Below are 18,143 nucleotides of genomic sequence, written 5' to 3'. Positions count from 1 at the left end.
GTCTGATTTGCTAAAAACCATTGACAGAAAGTTGTTGATTATGGCAATTCACTTTGTGTGGAACACAGTGAATTTCAGGTTTGGGATTTACGCTGTTATAGGCTATTTAACTTCCTGCTTTCTGACTGTGGGGGGATTGAACACCAACACATTTTTAAAAGCTGCATAGTTCTGTAAGGTGCCTAGATACTGTGCGAAGGGGCTCTCTAAATTGTCTTTTAACAAAGGACCAGAGGTTGCAAAATCTGTTAAAATAATGTTAAAGATTCTACATAATTAAGATAAATTTGGACTAAATAATGAAAGCTGTGTGACACTAAGGTAAATTTTATCTCTTGCTTCAAAAATATGCATAACTAAAAGTACGTTATAGGAGCAGCGGTACTGAATTTCTACTAATTTTCCATACTAGATCAGGGAATAATTGTGATTATCATTATGGGTTTGATCCGAGCCAATTGAAACCCCCGCAGGTTAAGCTACATCTGAGAAATAGACAACCTCTGTCTAGAACTGCACACAAGAACTGCACTTTAAACAGTTTAGCTATCATCTGCATGATCAAAATATCTGATGTAAAATTCCCCCCTTTTTCCTCTTGTACTCTTCAATGGAACATACAAAAATACTTATTATCCAGGAATACAAAGTATTTTATCAATGTACCTTGCATCTAGTTTTTGAATAACCAATTTCCTGTTCCATCCTATTGTAATCTCTCAAAAATGCTGTCCATTGTGAAATATGTAAATGTATATTAGTAATCTGCTTTTATTTATATTTGTATTACTTATTAAATTAACCATATCCAAAGCCTTATTTTCTAAAATTTCAGAAACCACAAATTGCTGCAGGACTGGGATTCAAAAACTAAGGGGTTTTATTATTATTCGGAATGACCTTATTTTCAGAGATGCTCATCACTCCCAGATCACCCGGATGCTACCTCTCAAAACAAGATACATATAATCTTAGCTGTTATGACTGCAAAGGAAAGCTTTAAAATGTGAATTAAATGTAGACTGATGCTGCCTGGTCTTCCTGAGCCTGCATAGAGTTTGAGGGGTGTGAATGGCTCCCATTCATCTCCAGAAGCTGGCCTGAACTCTGAGAGTTAACAATGATAATTTAAATGACAATATTATTATATAGTATGAGGTGACATTTTCAGCTAAGGCACCTAGCCATCACTATAATGCAGTAGCAGAATCTGTGTGGGGGTATGGGGAGGGAAGTTTCTGTCAATGGTTGCTAAGTCAACCACCATATCCGCACACAGAAGGAAAAGGAAAGTGCAGATGCATCTCTTTCCCAGTGCCAAATTACTCAACTGCCTTTTCTGTAACACCTCAGCGCCTGCTTAAGTGCTTCAACTGTTTTTTGCCAACAGTTGAGACCTTCAGCTCTCACTTGACAACAACTACAGGGTATTAGTGCCTTTTCAGCATAAAAATATGGCACACTGAATATTTGAGGATAGCATAAATATGAATAGAAATTAATTTTCATATGTATTTTCATATTTAACTTAGAAAAAAGAGAGTGTGTGCATTTTCCAGGTTGCTACTGAATTCAGTTTGGGAATCTTGCAGAGACCAAGGAATCTTATTGCAAAAATCAGATCCATGCTTGCTAAAGAGTACATATGCACTTGTTCGTATTATACCTCTCACAGTTTTAAATAGTGTAATCAATTGGTCTATCGCAATATTAGATACTATGTGATCTCTTCATTGACTAATAGATGCAGAATCCTCCACTGTGTGTCATGAATCCACATGGTGTCTCTGTGTACTAAATTTTACATCTTCATTTTAGAGTTGTTGAAATTATATAAAACCAGTGTATCATATAAGTGATGCAGCTTTCCATTGACTGCTCATGGTCTTTATGTAACGACATAGAGAGATTTCTGAGGGTAGAAGATTCTAGCAGACAAAGGTATAGCAAGATCCAGTGGCTGGAAGCTGAAGCTAGACAAATTCAAACCAGAAATAGGGTGCACATTTTTTACAGTGTGCATAATTAACCTGGACCAATTTACCTAGGGATGTTGTGGAATCTTCTAACATGGGAAGGCTTTAAATCAATATTGGAGTCTATCTGAAAGCTATGCTCTTGTTCAAGAATCATTTATGGACTTGATGCGAGAACTACTTTGTGTAATTTTATGGGCTGTGTTATGCAGCAGGTCAGATTAGATGATCATAATAGTCCAGTGTTAGGAACACTAGACATTCCCATAAGTATATGGAATAAATTAAGCTTAAGGAATCTTCCCCAGAGATGACAATTAAAAAATGGTGTGTGTTGTGCTAAGTTTTCAAACTTTTAGCTTCTTACAGCACACATGAATACACTGGGGTGGGAATTTAGCATCTCAACTATGGAGGAGGAGATGTTTACCACAATATGCTGTGTCAAACATATATATATATTACAAACTGTAAAGAGTCATTGTTGTGGCTCCAAAATATTGTGAAAATTATTTTTTTATACCGTTGGACAGTTCTTTTTTTTTATTAGTGTCATCTTTAGAGCAAGATCTTTGTCTTTATTTAGCGGTAAAGTGCCATGTATATTTAGATGAGTAAAGAAACACTGATAGTACTTACATGATGTTTTACAGGTGCAATGTCTCAAAATACCTCAGAGCTTCTTGCTTGGATCAAAAAGTAAATGTTTGGAAAAAAATAGTGAAGCAAAAAATAGCTGGCTTTTTTGTTTAAAGTGCAGTTACACACCAAAAAAATGACTCTAAATGGCATCAAGGGGTTCCATGTTTATTGTCTCTCAGTGGCCTCCAGATTAAATTTTCGCAGTTTACAGTACGATGATGTTTTTGCTAATTACCAGCCCTGAAAACACAGGGCAGGTTCTAAAAGTCAAGCTGTGTTCTTTCTTGCTTGTGCATTACCACCAGCAATAAAATCCTGCAAGCTAAATTCTGTCCTTAATTATTCTATATGCAATCACACTGGTTTTGAATTCTTCCCTCAGTTTTACCTGTGCAGCCCTGTTCTCATCAATAGGGATGCACAGGTATAACTGAGAGCAGAATTTGGGTCGGCAACTGCAATTAATGAGCAATTCTGTTGCTTAGAAGTGAATCAGAGTAGAATCCATTAGCTATTGACTTACTGGTGCTAACAAGAGTAAAAACAGTTAAAACTCATTTTGTCATGAAAGTAAATAGATACGATTTTGAATACACACAAGGAGCAGTTCTGTTGAGTAAGATGGTGTTGGTTTTACACAGTGACTTTTATTACTATAACTGCATTTTAAATGGTAACTTGTAAAGTATTTTAAGGTGATTAGCTTTTCATTAACCATATTAGCAAAACTGTATTTTAAAATAAAATTCACAGTTCATGCTTGGTTTACTGTTTACTGTTGTAAAACATTGTAAAACACAATGTGCCCAAGAGATGAGGGACATACATTGAAAGGAATCCTTTTATTACAGGACAGTGCACAATACTAGTATTATGTTTCCTAGATGAAATCCAAAGAGAGCACATATGTCTGTGATCTTATTGTTTATTTTCAGATCTAAAGATCCATTTTGGCATATTACACAAGTGAATGAAAGGTTCATCTGCTAGATTCTTTGAGCACTCACATGTCAACAGCAACAGAGAGTAGGGGGACACAGAGTAAAAGTCTGGAGTATATAATGTGGAAGACTGGTGGGTGCTAAATTAGTGTAAGAGAAAAATAAAGCCTATTCTACGAAAAGGCTAAACAGGTTCTCAAATCTGTGAGACATGATGGTGATGATGAAGTAAGCACGGAAGAAAATGATTCAGCATCAAGCCATAAATGTATTCATAACGCATTCTTATGTTTATATAACAATATTTATCCTGAGGGATCCCAAATCAGTTATTTATTTCTGTATAGGCATTTGTATAGTTCTCATGATCATAGCATTTGAGTGCTTTACAACCTATACATCCATAGATTGTAAAAAGAATCAGTCACTCCAGGGGAGTCCCGCTATTAGGGAGTAATTAAAGAGAATAAGTACATTGCTGAGAAGCTAAATGATTTGCATTAGTCTTCACCACAGAAGATGCTGGGGAGATACCTACTCCTTCTGATAATGAAAGTGAGTTGCTGTCATAGATAGAAGTATCAAAAGAGAAGCTGGAACAAACTGATAAATGAAAGAGGAACTGGACACCAGGACCTCAAGGCTACACCCGAGAGTTCTGATGGGTGAGCTTGAGCTGCTAACAAAAATATGCAATCTCATGAAAATCAGCCAGTAGAATGAAAAATAGCAAATGTTGCATCTGTCTTTTCAAGAAGGGCTGCTCTGTGATTTACAAATCTGTAAGGTTTACTGTGGTAAAGCAAGTCAACTGATTGATTTGTTAACTAGATACAGAATTCAAACAAACAAACAAAAAAGCCAACAACTTAGAATGATATGATAGACACAAGGCAATATGTGTAAAGGAAAATTGTGCTTCTTGAATCTATTAGAATTCCTTGAGCATGCCAACAAAAGTAGTGAATAAAGGAGAAGCAGTCGGCAACTTTTATTTGGACTTTCAGAAAGTCTGTTTTAGATACTATTATGGAAAATACAGAGTCCTGGCGATGGCTTAGAATCTTGCTAAAAGGCAGAAAATAAAGAATCGAAATAAAATGATCAATTTTCAAAATGATAAAAGGTTAACACAAGGGGATGCTGCTAGGTTTTGTTCTAGGACAGGTGATGTTTAATATGTTTAGCAGTACTCTGGAAAAGAGGATGAACAGTAAGCTGGCAAAATCTGCATTGCGTTTAGATTAGACAATATTACAGAAGCCCTGAAATACTTCAGATTTACCTTACAAAACTAAGTAAATGGGCATCATGATGGCAGGTAACATTCAATGTTGGCAAAAGCTAATAATATACATCAGAATGAATACTCTGAACTACTTATGCCAGTTGAGATGATATAATTTAACTGAAGCCACTCAGGAAAATGAGTTGGGCATGAATGTAGACAGCTTAATGAAAACCTCTGTTCAGTATGTCATGGTGCTCAAAAAACAAGCAAAATGTTAGGATACATAGAGAACAGAACAGAAGAAAACATGACCAATATTACAATTATACCATTGTACAAATCAATAGTATACAAAGCCCTAGAACAATCAGTTTAGTTCCAGCAATCCCATCTTTAAAAAGTTATGTTAAAAACAGAGTAGATTCAGAAACAGAAAATGAAAGACGTTATGGCCATGGAAAAAGGAGGAGCAGTGAAAGAGATGTACAAAATAATGAAATGTATAAATCAGCAAAACTGTGTACATGGACAATCGATGAAATTGAAAGAGAACAAAATCGAAAATTGATCAAATACTTCTTAAAAACACAATTTACCTCTGGAACTCATTGCAACAAGATATCATTGAAATCAGAGCCTCAGTAGGATTCAGAAAGGGATTAGACACAAGCTGGACAATGAGAACATCCAGAGTTACATTTGTTTAAGAAGGGATATAAATACTCATTCTTTAGGGCATAGATCTGATAAGGAACGGTTAGAAAGAAACTTCACTTGGCAGTTTGTTCCATAATAGTCCACTATGGTTTTTCTTGCATCTTCCTTTGAAGCATCTGGACCAGTCACTGTTGAAGACAGGACACTGGACTAGATGAACCACTGGTCTCATCCAGTATGCCTATTTCTATGGCCCTCATTTTCTCTCTCTATGTAGGTATGTAGGAATCACTTCATCCACTAATATAATACAGCCATCTCTGGGTGCTGTTAATAAGCACACAACCAAACTGCACAATGTTTTGAGTCAGGAGATGAATATCACATCAAATTTAAATTATGGGGTGGGGGCAAAAAGCGGAATTTGGCAGATTGTAAATACTCCATATTAGAATTTTGACCAAGAAATCAGAAATAACACCAGTACTTTTACATGGGATCTTTTAATGACCACATTAGTTTTTTAGTCACAGCAGCACAGTGTCTGAACACCATTCTGGAGCACTGGTTCAATACCAGAAGAAAGGAAAGAATATCATTACTGAGTCATATATGGCTGCCTGCAGCACCCTGGGTGAGGATAGTGGGCCTCCTATCCACTTACTGATCTAACTCAAAATGAAACCAAAAAAGAAGTGGAGGTAATAGAGCCATGCAACCTGTTTGACACAAGATGCAGAAGTGCTCAAAATTATCCTACTTTTGACTTCTAGCTGTGTTGGCAAACTCTGAACGTTATGTGTATTTGCAAACTTTTTGCAAAACTTTTCCCTCTCTCTGCATAGCTATAAATTTTATTAAACCACTGTTTGTGGTGTATTTCAAGTTCAAGCTTCATTTGGTGGGTTAGTTCACAGAGACGAGGTCACATAATGAAAGTCACATGGTATTTCTCCTTTGTCCTTGATTGACTGAAATTCTTCTATGTGATCGGGAAGGTTAGCAGAAGTCATTTTCATTTTGTATCATAGGGGGAGGCTGCACTGATCGAGATAGATTTTTTTTTCTTTTTAGCCCTTGGGTCTGTCTGAGCGCAATATGAAGTGGCCTTAGAACACTTATCTTCTGTAATTTCCCTACTGGAATTATTGGCTACTGTGTCATTATTATGGTGGGGAAGGAGCAGGGAGAGCTCGGGTATATAGGAATGAACATTAGGTTGTGACATATGAGACCTGAGAGTTGAGGCTTTATTTTGACTTTATCGCTGAGTCACTCTGTGACTTAGGAGAAATCAGAGAAATCACTTAGGCCAAAATTTTCAAGTTTTAGGTATCCAACTTGAAAACCTAGGTCCTGATTTTTACACATGCTGAGCACCTGCTATTTCAATTGAAATCAGTGAGAGATGTGAGCACTCAGCACCTCTAAAAATCGAGATCTAGGTGTCTCAAATTGAGCAGCCAAAAATGGATGCATCCAGAATTAATGGAGACTTTTGAACATTTTTACCTTACATTTATTCCTCAAAATACCATCTTCTCCCCACATGCACCTTTTTTGTTCTGCTTCCCAGATGCCTGTTGAATTTGACAAGTGTCATTAGGGAGAAGAACACACACTTCTACATGTGAAACACAACTCTTTTCCCACCAACTTTGTTTAAAAGCTCTGAGAGCCTGCGTAGGAAAATTGGTTGTCTTTTTCTTGACACTCTATTTCATGTTGTATAAGAAGCTTACAAACACAATAACCAACAGCCAATAATAATTGTTTGCATCAGCAGTGCGGTGGCTGATCACTATTAAATATATTTATTTAATTCTGTTACCTTGACTGCTGGAATGGGCTTCTTGGGAATAAAATGCTTTTTCTCAGGCAGTACAACAGTTGTGGTTTTCTGCTTCAGTTTAATCTTGTTCTCAGCTATTATCTTTTTGCGCTGCTCAAGGTAAGGTCCAAAACTAGGCAGTTTCTAAATTGAAAACCAGAAAATATGCTATTTAGCAAGTATATAAAACGCATAAATGAATATTAACAAAGGGCCAAATCCGAAGGTCTTGCTGAGTGTTGATTCATTTCTTATTCAGGAAGGCTCCCATTGAAGTTGATGGGATTCTTACTAAGAAATGAATAAAACTGAGACATAACTTCAAAATCTGACCTCAAAACAATAACAGAGTTTGAATTATACACTAACATAATACACTAACAAAAAAATGGCTGTACTGCAGACAACATTCAACAAACTCCTAACCTCCCATGGTGCAGTTGTATTGTACACATATAAATATTGATCACCTTGTATAAATAATTCAAACTCAACTTTATTTTTACAGTACATGGAAAGATATGTATTATATATTATATAATCATAAAAGTAAAGATCAGCTTAAGAAACTCCACCATTGTTCAATATTACACCCACTATGATACCCTATTATACTAACTATAGTTTTAAAGGTACATGGATGTGCCCATTGACTTTATAAAGCACACACAGATCCTTGTGATATGATGCCTCGAATCAGGGCCTGTTGTAGTAATGCTAACAAATGCCAAGTGAACACTAAGATGATTTAATTTTATTCATTTCATAATTCTACCTCTATTCACAGTCCTCACTCTCTTTTTAATGTCTGGGCTTGCTTAGACAAATACTGCTGCTGGAAGACATCTCTGAATGCCAAAATGTTCTGTCTCAGCCAACATCCTAGAACTGCTGGTTCAAGTTTCAAAAGATTACTAGAGACCCTCTCACCCACAATCATTTGTCTAGATGGTAGAGATTTGGAAAACTACTGCTTACTAAGTCCGCGTGACCGAGTAAATTGCTGTGAATTAAAAATAACTGAAAAACCTGGTTCCTACTTATGAAACAGAATGAGCCCTGGGAAAACTTGTTTTTTTTATTATTTGAGCGCATTTAAATGGAGTGGATAAACTAAGCTCAGAGTCTAGTCTAAGTGCAATTATATTACAGTAATTAGTATTTAGTAGCGGGGGATAAATATCCTAGATTGTTATCGTGAGCATTAATTCATTGTAATAATTTCAGCACGTCAAGCATGTCCAACTGGAAACAATGTCATCACAATAAATTTAAAGGGACAACGTCAACATGAATTTTTAGAATAAATTCTTAAAAAACATTCCAGGGTTTGACACAGTACCTTTTTGGTAGTGTCCTCTGAATAATTTTTAAATACTTTAATTAAAAATAATATTAACAGTTATTCTATTCCCCTGCTGGTATTTACATGGAAAAGTTCCTCACCAGTAATTATTTCCACACAGGAGTCCCACTTCTGGAGCGTCAGCTTCCTCAAGTGACAAAGGGTGGATCTCCCTAAGCTGTTTGGTTTTTGGCACTCTAAGTCTGCTAACTGGCAGTTTGGCACAAGTGTATTTTCTGTTCTCCTGGAACCTTCTCATTTCTCAAGTGTGCTGGAAGCAAGAGTCCTCTTAAAGATCTCATTTATGTACATTGTGTGCATTCCCCAGAATTCAGGAGATGGAGATCATCTCAAGAATGGAAATAAACTTAGGCTTGACAACCCCTACAAAACAGAAACTCTAACTTTGAAGGGAGGTGGGTGAAAGAGCGGAAAATGTGTGTGGCAACTTCAAAGAAGCAGAATTATAGATAAATAATTTCCCTTTCTTTACAGATGCCAAAAACACAGGAGTCCCATTTTTGGAGAGTAAAAAGAGTGAGGAATGTTTTACAATTAACTTGTATAAACTTCTGCAAGCAGAAGTAAGAACAGAACTAATATTTACTCCTGGGGGAATTCTGCACCAAAAAATTAAAAATTCTGCAAATGCTATCTGTCAAAATAACACTATATAATCACCCCAGTTTCAATTATTTTGGTAATTTATTTCAAAATACCTGTCAGCAAGTATGATAACAATACAGACACACACAAAAATTCTCCCAGGAGTTAAGGGTTAAAGAAACCCCTATAACAACCCAGTTCCTGTTTCTCTGCCCCCTCCACCACAGGGCCCAGTTGTATCCTCCCAACCCCCAAGCCCAGCCACTCATACTCCCTACCTGCCTGAGCCCAATGGGGGCCCTCCCTGTCCCAGACACTCAGACCTCCTACTCCCCAGAGCCCAGGGATCTAGAGGGAGAAACAGCCTGATGCTGGGTCCCGAGCTTGCACGGTATTTTCTGCGCGCCACCATCTCCTTTCTTCAGGGAATGCTGGGATCTGCAGCTGCCAAGAACCCTCCAGCTCCTCCTCCCCCGCCCCACACCCTGATAGTGTCTCCTACTTGCGAGCGGGGCTCTGCCAGGTCTAGCAGCCCCTAGTGGTGGCCAGCACCACTGCAGCCCATTTCTACGGGGGAAAAAGGGAAATTCTGCGAGCACAACATTAATTTCTGCAAAATTCTAAACTGTGCAGTGGCACAGAATTCCCTTAGGAGTAACATACACCAAAGTTAAAGAAGGCCTGTTCAGAAAAGAGACAACCTGAACAGATAGTGCTGGGGAAGGGAGAGTTTGCATCCGTCCCTTCTAAACAATGGGCTCCAAAGATCATGGAAAGATCCCCTATTCTTAGCAATGAACATGGGGCTGTCTGCAAATTGAAAAGACCCAAGGCTGATACCATAGCCTCAGTAGGGCAAATGATGACAGAAACTTTTCTTGCAGTATTGTCAGGCTGTATCAGCTAGAAAAGTACATCTATGGCCTTCAGAAATTTTTGAAACAGTCTTGTGCTGGCTTCTGATTGGTTTCCAGAAGGAATTTAAGGCATTGGTTTTGACCTCTATAAATGATGTAATACCTGTGTAACTGAGAGCCTGCTGCTCCTCCTTATACTACTGATGCAATGGTGGTGCTGAAGATAAAACCTTATGAATGAAAAGGGAAGGGGACTGATGAGACAGCATTTTTGGGAAGGGCGCTTGATTCTTCCTTTGTATAGTTAAGGAATCAATCTTCTGACTTTAAGGGCATGTTGTAAGTCTAATTTATTTTGTCAGGTTTTTAGTGAAGTGGCAGGCTCAGGGATGGATATTTGTTGTTCTGATGATGGACAGCTGCTAAAATCAGATCATCTTTGGGGATGATGAGCAAAACTTTGTGTTGTTGATCCTGAATTTTTACTTTTGCATATTTTTAATATTTGACAAGCTCCAAAAGTTAAAGACAGGAACTGTGAGAATACATGTTAAAATATGAAGTATAAATATATAAAATAATAATTTTGTTGAAAGTGGAAAGTCCACAGTTTGTGTGATTAATTAAGGGTGCAAATTAGAGAAGTGTGAATTATTGAGGCAAAAGCCTTTCTTCATCAAAGAAATGCACAAATCAGTTTTGACATGGAAAGTTTCAAACACTACAATTTACATAGTTGCTGGGTAGAATGGAGAGAGGCCATTTTGAAATGGGTCTAATTTCTTTCGTGCCATAAGGATGTTTCTACTGATGTGTTAAATATTAAAAGGAAAACCTGATCATTTCAGTTTAGGGCCAGTGGTAACTCACAACAGATAAACCAAATTTTATCAAACATGCTTTATGATTGATTTTTTTCCCAGTCAGCCAGAGACAATTTCCATCTGAAAATATTACTTTTGCTAATATTCTGAGAGAGTAAAATTAGTATTTCTTTTAACTATAAACAACACCTCACTGCATAGCTCAGGAACTCAGGAAGTGGTTTATAGAGGGTTTCTCTTGCAAATAGTGTACAGACAGTCAGAAAGGTGATAAGACTGCTGATCTTTCAATGCTTTCATTTCAGACAGCTTGGCTTGGAATGCTATTTGAGGCAGTATGCAATTTTTTATTGAACTGAATTATTAGATATGCTAAAAATGGAGCTGTTGAATTAACTACTGGAAAGCTGGATATTTAAGATGGTGATTTCATTAAAGCTGTCACTTCACTTAGAGGGGAACTTTGAAAAAACTCACAAGGTGTTTAGGAATACAAGTCTCATTGAAAGCACATTCACTTGGACTTGTGCTCCTAAATCCTTTGGGTGCTTTTGAAATTTCTCCCAAGATTTCTTGAATATATGTTTTGAGATATTTTTTAAATTTCCAAAATAAAAATGTAACTAAACTCCCTACAGATCAGGATATTTTTTACATTAATACCTGCACAGAACAAAAGATTCAGTGTGAATATTTGAATTGTTTCATGGATGTGCAATCACTGGACTTAACTGATCAGTTAGAACATATTTCTGCCTCTGTAGATAGTTTATTTCTACTGTAGGGGGTATCAGCAGTGGGGCGGAGGGGAGGGGAAGGGGAGCAAAAAGGGACAGTAAAAGGTATTCAAAATCTCAGTTCATTATTTTCATACCGTGAGATTGTAACTGCCATCCAAAACAAGGCGCTGGAAGTATTATGCTGTACATTTTTAAAGAAAGGAAAAACTTCTTGCTAAAGACTTCCAAAAGCTGCATTGTAACTGATGAACAGTACAAGTCTCTAGCAGCATTGTGATTTTTGTTTCAGTAGTTTCTATAGGGATTCATCATTGATGAATTTGTTCTCACCAGAGAAGCTAAACCCTGCTCATTTAAAGATAACCGTATCTCCCACTAAAACTGTCTCTATCCAGATATAAAAAGCATTACACTGCCAATAGAGAACTGACAACATAATGAATCAACAATGAAACCTTAAGCCAGCAAAGCTTTAAGGTGAATAAGTTTGTTTTGACTATAATGTATTCATGGCTCAATCTAAAGGTAATCGAGCATATTATGAACTAGAAAAAGTGCTCGTTCCTAACAGTAAAAGGCAGTGGGTAGCTTACATTTTAAATGGTCATAATGTTGACAGGAGAAGCAGCAAGTAGCCTAAATGGAGAGGAGACACCATGATCTAGTGGACAGCGCACTGGACTGAGAGTCAGAAGACCCAGATTTTATTCCCAACTCTGCCAGTGACCCACTGCGTAACCTTGGGCAAATCACTTCACCTCTCTGTGCTTCTGTTATGTCTTGTCTGTTTAGATTATAAACTCATGAAGGCAGGAAGTGTCTCTTGCTATGTGCATGTACAATACCTAGTACAAGTGCGCCCTGAGTTCAGTTGGGACCTCTAGGTACTACTATGATACAAATAAAAATAACCACATTTTAAAGAACTGTGCTGGATCTGGTATATTTGTATCCTACTCATATTTTCTTAATATAAAAAGAACACGGAAAAAGAATTGTTTTCATAAATAGGATTCTAATAGGGAACAGTAGAGGAAAGACCTCAAATTTATATAAGCAGTCTGTAAACTTCTGGTGATTTAGGAGGAAGAGGGGTTTGTCACAGCTCTTTACAAAACCTTTTTCCATCGTGACTGAAGACATTTTCCATGTCAGACATAACTTCATTTATCCAATTTCCATGACATGAGGGTCTTGTTCTTAGATATGCAGGCACATAGCCATTTATTTTGTAAATTCACCCTGTGCACTTATAAGTTCTAATGATTTTACATGATACCCAGTGATGAATCTCCGTGTATCTGGAAGCAGAATTGAAGTCAAATTGTCTTATTTAGTAAATTTTATATTTTTTCAAGTGTACACATTACTCTGCACATAGCAAAACTGGTGAGAGAGAGCATGACAACCAAAGAAATAAAAGCATCACATCTGCTGAAATGCTAGAATAGCAGAAACAGTCAACATGGTTTTAAAGAGAAAAATATATGGGAGTGGTAGTGACAACTACAGGAACATGGTCCCCCATACTTTGCAATTACATAGCTATGCAAATGGCTGTATAAATCTTCTCTCTGTAAAGTCACTGCATAAATCATTGGCAGCGCTCTATAAATCAACCAAAATGCTGCCTTCTCTGGTTCTTGAGTTTCTCTCCCTGCCAATTTGCTTTTCTGCCTGCCTGTTGCTTTGTTGAGTGCTTTCCCTCACTGAGTCCTCTGCAGCTGCTCCCAGAATGCAGTCCTTGAAAGGACAGAGTGGGAAGCAGAGAAGGGAAATTCTGCTTCCTCCATGAGAGCTGCAAGGAAAACACAGATGGCCAGCACACCTGGCCACCTTCTTACGGGCAGGGGTTCAACTGATCTTAACTGCACTGGCTCCACAAACACCTATCTTACCTGTGGACCAGTAAAAGAGCAGAGTTTCCCCCCTGTGACTCTTAGAAGGTCTGCAACTGTGAAGGCTTCTGCCTGGCTTTGGGAGCTTAGTGAGATAGGCAGCTGGGGGAGAGAAAGCTAAGTGAGTTGGAGCTATGGAGATTCTTGACCAGATTGGGGAGAGGGTTACCAGAGGAATTAGGAAAGGCTGTGGGCAAATAAACTTGGAGCAGAAGGGAAGGGAGCCATGGGAACCATTAAAATTTCAACTAGTTAGGCAGCTGCCCCCACCAGGGGATTCATTAAAATGTAAATCAGGTTTGTGTGGATCACAGCACAAAGTTTTTAAGATTGTCTGTCTCCCACTTGATCATGTGGAAACTTTGTATGCCTGATGCACAAATTTTTACCAGTGAACCTGGTTTCAGTTTTATTGTTTCCTCCAGCTGCTTTTGAAAACCTCTTAGACTGTTTCCTTCACGGCAATGTGCGTTTAAGATGGCTGCAGTCCTTACCACATGATTTAAGTCTAACATGTTGCATAGTACTCCAGACCTTGACGATAATTAAGACTGCATAATATTTTCCATTCTAACCCCATTTCCAGACTCTTGTAACTTTCAAAAACATCTGCCCTGTATGGTAAAATTTTTCCTGGATTGATGTCTGCCTGAAGATGATTTCCCTCCTCCCTCCCCCCCAAATGTGAGAAAAGTGGTTCTATTATTTCCAAGAAGGAAGAACATGAAAACAGACATCTCCCAGTATAAAAACAGCTTTATGATGTTTTTGGAAAAAGCTGTTAAGCCAAAAGAGCTATGGGTAGAAAGTTGTAATTTGTCACAGGAAGAGTTGTCACTGAGACAAACTGTCTTTGAGAGTTCTAGTGAAAAGTGGTTTGCAGGGTCTGAGATCTGAGCCTTTGAAAATGACATATTGTGCATACACAGAACATTTTGCATGGACTTTTCTTGGTAAGCTCATAAAGTGCACAACTAATGAACACCAAATATCAATGACAATGGAAGAAATGAAACTGATTAATATTAATTCTTATTCTTTTGGACTAGATTCTCTTAAAAGCCATGGCCCTTTTATCTGGCAGTGGAAAAGGACCATCAACTGGCTGAATTACCACAGCTGGGGACTCCCACAGAAAAGAGGTGTTATCCATCTGGCATAAGAGTTGTGTAGGGTCCGCATAGCCAGCTCATACAAGCCATCCCTAGCCTCAAATAAGCATAGGAAATGTGCAGGAGGCAAGTCAAGGAGGCATGGCAGGAGCATGCTGCTCTTGAGCAGTCTCCAACTGACAGACAGCTCCTTGGTGCTATAGACTAGATCCCCAAAGCTGCTCTAAACAATGGCCAGGCCAGGGCCAGCACAGTGCTGCAAACAGCTCCTTTGTAAGCTCCTTAACCTACGATGCAAAGCAGTACTGGGCAGAGCAGAAAATGTGTCCTTTGAATTCAGCAATTCACACACTCTCATTGCCCTGTTTCTCTATGCTGAATCTTCATTTAGACTACTGTCCTCATGGAGGAAGAAATTACTTTCAGAATAAAAGACAGAAGAAGAGGCATTCTGAAATTCTTTACAGAGTATTTTGCCTTTTAGTTATTTTGTTATTCTTTGAGTTTTCTCTTTGTACCTTTGTTTTATCTGCTTTGTCATCATTTCTTTCTAAATACTATACAACTGTTCCTCAGATGCTTGTTTCTTGTAATCTCTATTCTCTAAATGTTGTGTGGATACCATTTTGTCTGTTCTCTAAACCATGTTTACCACAAACAGGTGAGCTCACCCCCCATCCGCTACAATTCTGAGATCTGGACACAAGACTAAATGCCACTTTAGTCTGTATTTTAGGAAACCACATTATCATGGTCTCATAATGATGTATATAGCACCACTTTTGTGCATGGGTGTTATAGCTGCTATTTTAAATAACTGCATACAATTATTCTCTTGTATCCTGTTTTTTCAGTCTTTGCCAGCATTTTCTCCATGAGTTAGACATCACTACCCAGTTATTCTCTCTGTTGTGACACAGCTGTTTTGTTTTTACACCACTTTATATAGAGAAAAGTGAAAGATTTTAGGATTCCTGGTTGCTGTAGTGCAGCAAAATCTTTATGTTCCACAGCATAAAGTTTCTCTAGCATGAAATATTCATTAGATAAAAAAGGAGTTAACATAGCAAACTTCTGTGCTTACAATCAAAAGCTTTAATAACATGGATGCAAAAGTGTTACCTTCAAAGGGGGCGGAGGGGGGAGGAGGAGCAGAAGATAAAGATTTGAGCACATTACTGTGCTACTTCATGAACATCTGGCAGTCTGTCATTTAATAGACAACAACATCTTCTCTAAACAGAAGAGACTTGAATTCATCAGGGATTCCTGTAGTACAGTATGTGCTTAACTTAAGTACCTGCTTTCTGTGATTTCCATAGATTATCATATTCATGATACTGTGGAGTGAAAGCATTCTTCTCACTCTCTAACCAGAACATGAAAAAGAAATTAAAATATTGGCAGGCTCTTTGTCTCTAGTTTGTTGGACATGTAAGAAAAGGACTCTCCACCCATTTATGCTAATGAAATTCTGTCAGCTAAGCAGCACTGTAACAGGGATGACAGCAGAATGTCTATTAATAAATACCTGACAGGCTAGCAAACACAACTGTATTCAAGTGGTTTCTTTCAATAAACACAGATCAATTGTGCCTTAGAATTGGGAATGCTTTGTGTAAATACCAGTTTATCATCTATTTGTACCTAAAAAAAAATCCATTAACCCAAGATTCAAATTTTTTTGGATGGGATACATACGACACATATGCACACCTGGCTTATGTGCTGGTGATATTGATGTGGTAAACTGCACTGCCAAATGAAAAACAATAATTACTATACACTTTTGACTGCCCTACCTGCCACCCTGGTCATTAATTCTGATGTTCAGATACCACAGTGATGGGCACCCTTATAAAACCAACCACTGTCATGGCTTTAACCTTCCCTTTCTGAGGCAAATTTACTGAGGAGATGGTAGTTTACTAACTCCAGCAGCACCTAATATCTGTGAGTATTCTGGGCCCTTTCCAAACAGGTTTCAGACCAATTACAGTATGAAAGTGGTAAATCAGAGTAAAAATCTCTTTATGTCTATTGGCAAAAGACACATATCCATGCTGATACTGCCAGTTCTGTTTGGAGCACTGTCAATCATGAAATTTCCTTGTCTAGGCCCACAATAACTGGGATCCAGTAGATTTGGTTAGCTGGTAGGAGTTTTAGTTTCCCCGAAGGGTGATCACGAGAACATACTAGCATTTTACCATTGAGATTCCAGAAGAATGGACTCCTGTAAAGCTCAATGCTGGCACCAACTTTATTTAATGTGTTCACCAATGACCTACTGACCATCATCTCTGGGCAGTTCATGCATGCCAATGATAGCTGTTATAGAGTTCTGTAACCTGTTCCGAATCCAGTGGGACATGATTATGTGTCACAATTGGAACGGATTGGAAAATAACTCTACCCTCTTGGGCTCAGGTTGGGTCGCCTCTGGTGACCTTTTCCAGCCCTTGAGTTCATGTGGCAGCAGCCTGGCCCCAAATCTTTCCCAAAGATCTGCATATGGGTAGGGGTCAGGAAGTCACCCATATGTGCAATCTCACTGTGGCTGCACAAAGTCGGGGAGAGTTGATTTTGATACATCCTAATGTCCTGTCCCTGGATCCATGAAGAACATACTGTACAATCATGAAGCTGTTTGAAAGCAGGACAGGGGGACCAGTCTCTTCCCTCAGAAATCTGAGAATCCATACAAAAGTTAATACAATTTCAAAATGTATTAACTTTTGCATGAAGCTCCTCCTACAGCAGAAACCTTGTAAGTACAGCTGCACCAGAACCATTCTGTCAAGGGAGCAAGAAGACTGAGGCAGTGGAGAGCATCTATATAGATGTCCCTGGGCCTCTGGCAGACCCCGTGAAATCCACATGTTCTGAGGGCCATTCCATATGGCTTTGACTACACTAGGCAAAGAATCCATGGCTGACCAGGGTGTCAAGAACAGTTGAACTATTGCTGAACATGGTATAGCTACAAATTTAGCTAGTGACAATCTATGTTCAGTGACAGATATGTTCCCTGGTGTAGATAAGACTTGTTTGTGGTTGAGGGGGAGTGTACCGTTTCAACTTTAAAGAACAATCTGGAGGAAACTCCACAAGGGGACCATCGTTTCTTCCTCCCTGAACGTGTGTGGCTTTTTTTTTTTTTTGTGTAGGGGAATGATTTGGCCAAGACTGTAAACAGCAAAGCACCTCAGCACATCTAGAATTAAACTCCACTTTTTCCTGGTAGATTATATAACACTCTCTCTCTATATATATATAATATAATACTAATAGACTATTTAAATGCAAACCATTACTAATAATTCCTAAGTAAACCTTCTTCCACTTCAGAATCATTGTAATCCATCTCTTATGCTGGATAAACTGCTGTACTTATCCTGCTTACTGCACAGGCTATAATGCTTCTCCTTATTCATCTCTCAAACACAGTAATCCTTCTACCTCTACTTTACAGATTTCTAA

At 38.2% G+C, this 18,143-nt stretch overlaps 1 protein-coding gene across 2 annotated transcripts in view; it reads right to left on the bottom strand.

Moving 5' to 3' along the window:
* Positions 1 to 18,143, bottom strand: part of DPYD (dihydropyrimidine dehydrogenase) — a 543,036-nt gene that overhangs the window by 9,001 nt on the left and 515,892 nt on the right. For both annotated transcript variants that reach the window (XM_073356960.1, XM_073356961.1), the window contains one exon: positions 7,279 to 7,422. In XM_073356960.1, the coding sequence (XP_073213061.1) occupies positions 7,279 to 7,422 (144 nt within the window). The remainder of the gene's footprint in view (positions 1 to 7,278; positions 7,423 to 18,143) is intronic.

This window comes from Lepidochelys kempii, chromosome 8 (assembly GCF_965140265.1).
Source record: "Lepidochelys kempii isolate rLepKem1 chromosome 8, rLepKem1.hap2, whole genome shotgun sequence".
Taxonomy (NCBI): domain Eukaryota; kingdom Metazoa; phylum Chordata; order Testudines; family Cheloniidae; genus Lepidochelys; species Lepidochelys kempii.
Note: the sequence above shows the minus strand (reverse complement) of the source record. Positions and strands in the feature narration are given on the sequence as shown.